This window comes from Montipora foliosa, chromosome 2 (assembly GCF_036669935.1).
Source record: "Montipora foliosa isolate CH-2021 chromosome 2, ASM3666993v2, whole genome shotgun sequence".
Lineage (NCBI taxonomy): Eukaryota > Metazoa > Cnidaria > Anthozoa > Scleractinia > Acroporidae > Montipora > Montipora foliosa.
Window position 1 is genome coordinate 54,307,051 of NC_090870.1, and position 10,000 is coordinate 54,317,050.

Here is a 10,000-nt window from a genome sequence, read left to right on the forward strand (position 1 = left end):
TACTCAGGAGTAGGCCTGGTGTGTGCTGTTAACTTAGATTTTGCATTTCTGAACAAGTTTTTATCATAGAAAATTTGCGGCAAAGTCGTGCTTTCATTTCGCTATAATTCTCGTGTCAAAGAAACGGTATAATAATGTAAATAAGAGAATAACGATATTTATATTTGCAAATTACCTGTCCTCTTACTACGAAAGTCAAGCTCTACATCTCTATGCAATAGGCGATTTCAAAATGTCCTCGTATTACTTGATAAAAGTATGTTTTTTTTTTTGTTTTTGTTTTTTTTTTTAAGAAAGGGTTTTTCTGCTTATATAAAAAATACGTTTCCTCTGCCGTCCCCTTCTTCTGCATGATCTTCGCGGAAATTACATTCTGTCACTCAATAAACCTAGAACAATCAGTTATGGTCTTAGTTCTCTTTTTTCTTACGTATCAGCTAAGTTGCAGAATGCGCTACCTGATTTTATCCGTACCTATGAGTTTACTGGTTTTAAATGAGAATCAATCCAGGGCCGCATTTTGTACAGCGGCTTTTCTTTTTAATGAATATATCTTTAAATATTATGTATTTACTAGGTATCTGTACATGCTATGTATTTTAGCTGTAAATGTAATGTCTCGAAGATATTAGCTGCTGTAGTTATTCGGAAATTCCAGATGAATTAAAGCTTATGTGTGTTACCTTAAGCAGGGCGCGTGCGTACACTTTGTAATCTGCGACTCCAGTGCTTACCATATGACAGAGAAAATGACTTTTCCATTAAATATATAAGACATCTAATTCTTGCGTTATATTGACAAGGGCGGTTTGGAGCTGTGAGTAGGCGTGGGATTTGTCACATATGGTTTAGGGGCCGACATATCTCTCCCTCAATGCCGTACCGGGAGGCAAGGTCGGTAGCAGAAAGCAGCGAAGAGCCAACTGCGTCCAAAAGCGATCGCACGGGCCGAAATCCCGGGATGACTCGTTTGGTACGACGCTCCAGCGCCGGTGTCTGGAGGTACTGCGTTTTTCTCTCTTGTTCAAACCTTTCGTCAGCGCGTGCGCAAATGTTTTGGCTTTTCGATACCTAGCCTACCAAAAAACAAATTAACATGCTGGTTTTGTTTTGTTTGTTTTTTTTAACCAGCAACTGACATTTGAGTTGATTTTATAGGTATAAACGTAACGTAAGAACCGTGCGTGTCTGGTCTTGTCTCAGACAGAGGCGAGAGATGGTTTCATGCAGAAAATGCTCTGTTGTAAACATGGCGGTTCACGAGTGAAGTTGTCTCTCTGGCCTTTCTGTGGACGAATTCCAGGACCTACTGACACAATCTGGGCAAGTTTTGAAAGCTAAAACCTTCAATCGATGAAGTATTTTGCTGGTAGGACTGGGTGGCCCGACACTTATGAAAAAACTATGAAATGAGAATCGGGAGTCTTCCCTTGTCATGGAATGGCAGAATTACCCAGACTTCTTTTTGCGCATGAGCGAGGCAAGACTGGCCCTCATCGAATGGCTGAAAGCGCGGCCAGAGGAAATGATTTCTAGCCAGATACTCAGGAGTAGGCCTGGTGTGTGCTGTTAACTTAGATTTTGCATTTCTGAACAAGTTTTTATCATAGAAAATTTGCGGCAAAGTCGTGCTTTCATTTCGCTATAATTCTCGTGTCAAAGAAACGGTATAATAATGTAAATAAGAGAATAACGATATTTATATTTGCAAATTACCTGTCCTCTTACTACGAAAGTCAAGCTCTACATCTCTATGCAATAGGCGATTTCAAAATGTCCTCGTATTACTTGATAAAAGTATGTTTTTTTTTTTTTGTTTTCGTTTTTTTTAAGAAAGGGTTTTTCTGCTTATATAAAAAATACGTTTCTTCTGCTATCCCCTTGTTATGCATGATCTTCGCGGAAATTACATTCTGTCACTCAATAAACCTAGAATAATCAGTTATGGTCTTAGTTCTCTTTTTTCTTACGTATCAGCTAAGTTGCGGAATGCACTACCTGATTTTATCGGTACATATGAGTTTACTAGTTTTAAATGAGAATCCAGGGCCGCATTTTGTACAGCGGCTTTTCTTTTTAATGAATATATCTTTAAATATTATGTATTTACTAGGTATCTGTACATGCTATGTATTTTAGCTGTAAATGTAATGTCTTGAAGATATTAGCTGCTGTAGTTAGTCGGAAATTCGAGATGAAATAAAGCTTATGTGTGTTGCCTTAAGCAGGGCGCTTGCGTACACTTTGTAATCTGCGACTCCAGTGCTTACCATATGACAGAGAAAATGACTTTTCCATTAAATATATAAGACATCTAATTCTTACGTTATATTGACAAGGGCGGTTTGGAGCTGTGAGTAGGCGTGAGATTTGTCACATACGGTTTAGTGGCTGACATAGTGGTGTATAAGTGTATATAAGGGTATACGTGGGTATATAGTGGTATTTAAGGGTATACAAGGGTATACGTGAGTATATAAGGCCTACATGGGTATATAAGGGTAAACATGGATATATAGGGGTATACAAGGGTATATAAGAGTATACATGGGTATATAAGACTAATTATTAAATACTCTATAAGTACCTTATATTTAAATACATTATTATAAGGGATACATGAAGTACTTACCTGCGTAGGCCTTGGTGTATGTATCCCCTATTATTCATAGTGTATTTCAATAGACTTAAGTGATTAGAGTGTTATGGAGGTATATCTATGAAAAAATTCATTGATCAGTATTTGAAATAAAATCGTCCAAATCATGAATGCATCAATTTAAAACGTGAATGGCAATAAGCCGATTCTGCAAATGGCCATCAGGGAAACAGGCATAACGCAAGAATACATAACGCAAAGAGGCCTGGTTCATATGGGTAGAAAACTAGCACTTCACATTACACTCTAATCAGTTAAGTCTGTTCAAATATAAGTGCTTCACGGCCAAGGTTTGCAAAAACGTAATCCTTCCTTGTGCTTTGACATTATTATTTTTTTATTAAAACATCACTAAAAAGATTCGCAACAAGGGAAAAGTAGTCCCTTATGTTTTGGAAGGGGTATTTTTGCAATTCTGGCACTTAAAAAGGCTGAAAAGGTCACCTAGCAGTTTTGGATGTGCAAATGGTTCGGTTGGAAGTTGTTAGAACGTAACGTTCAGCTAGAAATTTCTGAAACGAAGAGATGATCATGCCCTAAAGTTTTCTTCTTCGTGACAAAAACATCTCTTTAGACAGTCGTTATACATTATAAGGAGCCTAGAATCGTATCTCGAAGGCTTTTGGCTTAATTTGCTCCTTGGGTGCCCTTGGTAATCCCCCTGGCATGCGCAGTGGTAGCATTCTTCCAGGAAATTCCGTGTGAACAGTTCACTCCGAGCTTCCTGTCCAACCAGAGCTTCCCCCTTTCCTTCAATTGAGCATTGGCTCGAGAAAGCTTCTGTAACACTGAGTCGTCTTCGTGTCATTTCTTCGTTTTTGACAAACATGGTAATCCTTTTTCTGTTGCTTTCAACCAACACCGTCGTTTCATTTTCTACCTTCGTTGCTTTCTGCTGCTGTATGTCCGGCAACAATGAGCGAATTTGCCGTTTCGTGTATTTCGTTTATCGATAACTGCGCCCAACGTTTAAACAGTCGAGACGTGTCTTTCAACTTTTGAATGGAATCAGAAAATTCTCGACAAGATTGCGTTAACCTTCGAAGCTTAGAAGTGATAACCTCCTTTGTAGTTCTTGCGCCACGTCGTGTTTATTGTGTTCCACGATCACACAATTCTGACATACGGGAATTTTACACACTTTGCAGAAAAATTTAAGAAGTTCTTTGTTATTGGTTCCTTCTGACAAAACGCTGGACGCTTGAGAACATCCTCAAAGTCTAATCTTGAAAGTCCTTCAGCGAAAGAAAACGATGTTCTCTGTTTTCGTTCAAAATATTATGAGCGTTCAAACAATCCTTGCACCAAAACTTGCAGCAATGGAAACAGCACGAGATTCCGTCGCGTTTCTCATCACTATTTCCACAAGTCACCTTTGAAGTATTGCACTCTCTAATGGCCAAAATATCGAGTAGATTTTTTACGTAGAAGCAACTCGGCAGAGCTTCCATTCTTCCACTGGAACAATTTGGCAACGCTCTCCAAGGCAAGATTAAATGACCTACTATTTGCCAAGACTTCTTGGCAAATAGTAGGTCATTTAATCTTGCCTTGGGGAGCGTTGCCAAATTGTTTAGACACTCAAGGCAAAAGATGTGCAAGCATGGCAGCTGCTTGGGTTCCGTGTACAAGTGTATGCACACAGAACATGTTACAGTTCTTCCCTTAGGTTGGCGAATGAATTCACAGAAAGCTGCAACCTCCGCGGCGTTTCATTGCTTTGGGGACAGCGACTGCAGTCTCGCAAATATGACATTTAAATTAAACTACTGTATGTCTATCACCTTCGTTCGACAGCATAAAGATCAATCTTATAGGAGGACGGGGTGTGGAAACAATGTTGCGTCTGCTATGATATCTGGTGAACGCAGATCAAACGAACTTTTTGATCACGCACACGTAGACCAAGAAATTGTCGCGCAAACCCCATAAATGTTAATGTTCGGCCAGTTAAGGGTGAAAGACACTTGCTGTGCTTATTTCATCATTTTATCTTTGAAACAAAGTGAAATACCTCGAAAAAAATCAAGATTAAAGTACTCACAGATTTGGAGACTCAGAGCGTGTTATTAAATAATCATAATATTTCTTTCTTTCGTTTGCGTTTAGGAAGGGTTTATAGGCCAAATATTTAGCGAGTAAATTATTAAGGCTTCACTAGTAAACATCATGGTGGTCGAGAGGACATTCCAGTGGATCCCAGGCTCGAGTCTGGCGTCCAGACAATTGGCTTGTCTTCCAAAGAAAATATTTATTCATCAGAAATTTATGATATAGGTCTGGTTCCGAACCAGTTAAGCGGATCACGGACTTCCGGTTTTGTTGCAAACGGTTACAAAAACTGAATGGACCCTCGCTGCTGGTGTCCACATGTCGACCCGTTTCTTGAAACTCACGAAACTTTTCGGGCGTATTTCGGGTGACATAAATCCCTACGTGAGTCGAATTTGCTAAAAGATTATTCAAGGTCAGGACCCCATGACTCAGAGCGTATAACTCCCATACCGGGTCTATGCACAGACTGAGCTATTTTTAGCTAAGTTTTACGATAAATTTCGGTCCACACGATTGGTCATTTTTAATCCCAAGGGTAATGATTACTTATGCGGGGCATATGATTGGTCGGAAAGGTGTCGTTTCGCGGGAAAATCCATCTAAAAATAACTCAATCTGTGAAAACGCCGTTGCATAAATATAACGAAGTTCTACGTTCCTGCTCATTGGGGTCCTGACAAGGCTTCCTAATAAACAGAAACAGGCTCCACCCCCAAAAAAGCCACCCGTACTTCGCAACGCACCATTACTTTTAGTTCATTTAGTAACTGCTTATCATCATGTAGACTTTAACGGCTAGATGAAGAGGGGATTTTTGTGTATTTTCCAAAGCTGCGAGTAGATGGAGTATTTAAATGATCCAGTTTTCAAAAGTTCAAATACCCGGGGCATTGCCCGGGGAGGGATGAGGCCTTCTTAGGGGCGGTCTAGTTATCTCTTACTCTTGTGACTCTAAGAAATTAAGATTTCCCTTATCCCAAAAAGTGCCAGGATTATGATTCCTAAAAGTAACTCTGCAAGTTCAATTTTTTACACTAATGACAGAGAAACACAGCACAAGTTTCAGAATAATTAATTGTCAGTGAAAGAGATTGTTGGGAATGCCTCCAAAGTTATCCAACACTGTCACAATTTTTAAAAACGATTTATTGATCTCCCTCGTATTACAAGATTTTCTCCTTCTTCTCTCTTTTCAACCGCTCCCTTCTTGAGACAACTCCCTCTCTTCTGATCTCAAGTCACACATCACTTAACCGGCTTCAAAACGACATTATCAAAATGGCTTAACTATTGTCACGCAAACGACACGATTTCGACACGATAATTAAGTTATGTTTTTTTGTGTAAGAATTATTAACAGCATCCCTTAGAGTGGTCAGGGGCGATAAAAATACCCAGAAAAAGAGAAAAAAGTACAAACGAAGTATGGTGGTCTATGATAAATAGGGAACCTACAATAATTTTGAATGTGAGAGAATGTTTTAAACACTTTGGTGATTGGTTGGCCGCATCGTTCAATGATGCTCTCAATGTGACTGCGCGATACAGTTATGAGCTATGCTGTCAGTCGATATTTGACTCTGTGGCTGCGTGATGCAGCTCGAGTCAAATACCCACATTTCACCCTTGCTCACCATAGAGTCTTCAGTAGCTAAGTGGTTAGAGCATCCGAACTAGATCACGTGGGTTCGAATCCCATCTGGGGCTCGGATTTTTCCGAGTTCCCAGTGGGTTCAATTGTAACACCTTTCATTAAATATGTGTTACAATAATTTCGTTCGCGATCTCCATTAGTGTGTGTACCAGTGCAATTTGGAATAAATGAGCACGAATAAAATTTTCAGGCTATGAAAAATAACGAAAACTCTTGCGAGTACTTATTACCGTTATACATGCAGAAATTTCACCTTTATTGCACTAATTTCAACTATCTGCACTAAATTCACTTTTCTGCACTCTATTTGGGGTTAATTGACGTGCTCTCAGCCAATCAGCATGTAGAGTTTTTCGCATGATTGTATATTATTATTCCTAAAACTATTTCACCTATGCTTTATCCCAAAAATCATTTTGTCAGTGATCCCTTACCCTTTAATTATTTGACCACTTATTCCTTATTCCTAAAACCCCTAACAGGGCCTCAGGGATGTTGAAGTTTCGAATTGATCAGTGTGATTATCAACAACAGACGAAGCCTTACCCGAAAAGACAAGAAAGTCTAACCATCTCCAGATGTCATTACAAATACGGCAGCACTTTCCCCTCAGGCAGTGAAAATTGATGGTGTGGCCAAGGTTTGATCCCAGGAACGTCCGCATCAAAGTCAAGTTCTCATCCAACTGATTAATTACAGACTGAAAACATTCTACAGTGGTTTTTGAATGAGAGTTGAAAGTAATTACTCAAATGTAATTACTACGCTTTATGATTGGCTTAAAAATATCGTGTCGCTTTTTAAACCAATCGGAAGCAAAATCAAAGCCAATCGCGACTCGCGCGCAAGCATTTTCCCGCGCTTTGAGGAAGTAACATTAATTGCTACGAATTCTGATTGGTTCATAGCACTGTTTGCGTCTGTTGTGAATGGTCAGAGTAATTACAGGGACTTTCGTATGACCTGGAAAACAAAACGCACGCGAAAACATAACTCAACTGCAAACACAAAAACATTAATTGGCACATAGAACAAAAACAAAGGCTCGTGCATTTTTTATTGGGTTAGCGAACAATGCCATTCCTCGATGGAAATTTCTGGAAAGCGAACGACATTTCACTTTGATATCAATTAAAATGCAGTAATGACATTGAAACGGTTTACTGCCCATATTATGAGCTTCCTTGGGATGGGGGGGGGGGGACGGGGAAATAAGTTTTGTTTTAATCTTGCCAAACACTCATTGGTCAGTGAAACAAATAATAAGCACTGTCAGGAAGAGTTTTTAAGGTCGTCGTTTTATGACACTCAATTGAAAACCACTCTATTCAAAGATTTGTAAACGACAGTTCTTAAAATCGCAAATCACAATGCGACCGTTTTGTAAAACAGTCACGGCACAAGGTAGGTTGAATTGTCCTAGTTCTTCTCCACACAAATTGCTTCCAAATATTCTCATAAGTTGGCCATCCGAAGTGTACACATGAACTCTGTGAGGCTTATTGGATGTGCCGCCACACCAAATTAGAATATTACCTGTTTTGTCCAGGGCAACTCCAGTAGGTTCATTCAATTCGGCATCCACAGTCTCGTTTCTGCCAAATTCATACAAAAATCTCCCATCTGCAATATTGTAAACCTTCACTAAATGAAAATGGTTATCGGACACGAAGACTTTGCCTTCGTGGCACAAACAATCAACTGGCTTGCGCAGTCCACCCTTGCCAATTGTCCTCAAAAGGCTTCCGTTAGGAGACATAACCTGGACGCATTGATTTCCTGTGTCACAGACAACAAGATTTCCTTGTGTATCTAGAAATATTCCACGCGGCTCGTTGAGAGAATCGCCGTTATGAATGGCTGTGATGTATTCTCCTCTGGGACCAAACAGTATAATCTTGTTATTCCCTCTGTTTGCTACATAAATCCTGTTTTTTTCATCGATGCAAATGCCTGTTGGCTTTTTCAAAACCCCTTGTCCAAAAGAACCGAGAAGATCTCCCTTTTCATTCAAAACAGTAATGCAGGCGTTGGCCATTTCAGTGATCATAATGTGATTCCAGGAATTCGTAGCAATTCCCCATGGTAACTTGAAGCTTTTTAAACAGCCCACAAGTGCAAAAGATCGTTCCCGGATTTTAACCGATGAAAACGACCTGATGGTGTCTCCGTTAACCTGAACGATCGGCGAATATTCCCCAGCTTGAGTCGGAACAAAGGAAATCACGAAGTTGCCATTTTTCTTGTCACCTATTTTCGTTTCGATGGCAATGTTTCGATCTTGTGATATGTTAACCGTACGGTAAAGTAGTCCCCCGGACAATAACACTGCTCACCCTCAGAATTCCGCGTAGTCACTTCGATTTGTGCCTCCAGTCCCGCCTTTGCCGTCTCAAACCATTTTACTGTGCATTGGTTTGCGTCCGTTGTGGTCCTCTTAGTGGAGATGCAGCCAATCCCTGATTGCAGAAGGCTCTCAGAAATTTGCTTGTTTTCCACGAAGGTAGTGACAGTTTTCCAGTCAGTCGCTAATGTCGGCAAACCTAAGTTCTGTGCATCAGGGAGGTTCACGAATAGTTCATCCACCAATGATATGCTCTGCACAAGTTCTGCACCCTCTCGGCGTTGGACAAGACAATCAATTTGTGAGACGATTCCCTCCCTCTTTCTCAGGCTCTCCCGCAATTCAACGATTTGTTTGCGCAATTCTTCTTGGGCTTTTTTAGTCGCTTTTTCCTCATCATTTAAAGCCTCGCGCTCTTTCACACGCAGACTTGAGACTAGCGATTGAACTGATGCTATCATCTGTTCTTTATTGACTCTAGAACGATAATGAAGTAAGCGGGATGTCTCCTCGAGTCGTTGAATCCATTTAGAAATTTCATCCAATGATTGTTTAGCAGCCGTAAGCCTAGACGCAATGTCGTTTATTTCTTCTGTTGCTGTTATTTCCTGATTGTAATTCTGAGTTTGTTCGGCGAGAACTGTAGGATGGTGAGAAGCTGGTGTAGAAAGTTTTAAGACATCCTCAAAGTCCGTGTCTTGAAATTGTTTGATTGGAAGGACGCGATGTTCCATATTCTCTTTCAGAGCATTGTGTGCCTTCAAGCATTGTTGACACCAGATCTTGTTGCAATTAAAACAAAATCGCGTTTCTTCGCTTTTCTCATCACAGTTGCCACAAGGTACGCTGGGAACGCTGCCCTCTTTTAAGGCCATCATATCAATCACATTTTTCACCAAGGAACAGTCTGGCATAGTCGCAAACGAACCCACATTTGCGAGTTCGACTTCAATCTTGCAGAGTGGACACTTCAAGTGAACTTGCATTTTATCCGCGTCCTCGCCTTCACTCTCGCAGTTTACGAGACAGTCTAAACAAAAGACATGAGTGCAAGGAAGTTCTTTGGGTTTTGTGTAAACTTTGGTACATACCGGACAAGTTAGTCGCTCTTGTAGTTTACTCGTTGGCGTTTGAACATCCATCTTGATCTTGGAGTTGTTTTTGATAAGAATTTCTCGCTGCGGCTCCTGACAAATATACCAGATGCGATCTCAAAACCAATTATTGATTTCTTGTGTTAACCTTATTTAAAAAGTCTTTCTTCTGTTGTATCCTTGATATTCTAAAG

The 10,000-nt window shown here is 40.1% G+C and overlaps 1 protein-coding gene across 1 annotated transcript in view; it reads right to left on the reverse strand.

Moving 5' to 3' along the window:
- Positions 1–5,879: 5,879 nt before the first annotated feature.
- Positions 5,880–10,000, reverse strand: part of LOC137990965 (probable E3 ubiquitin-protein ligase MID2) — a 4,369-nt gene continuing 248 nt past the window's right edge. The window contains exon 1 of the mRNA XM_068836086.1: positions 5,880–10,000. This exon is cut by the window's right edge and continues 248 nt beyond it. Within this exon, the coding sequence (XP_068692187.1) occupies positions 8,619–9,854 (1,236 nt within the window). The 5' untranslated portion in view covers positions 9,855–10,000 and the 3' untranslated portion in view covers positions 5,880–8,618.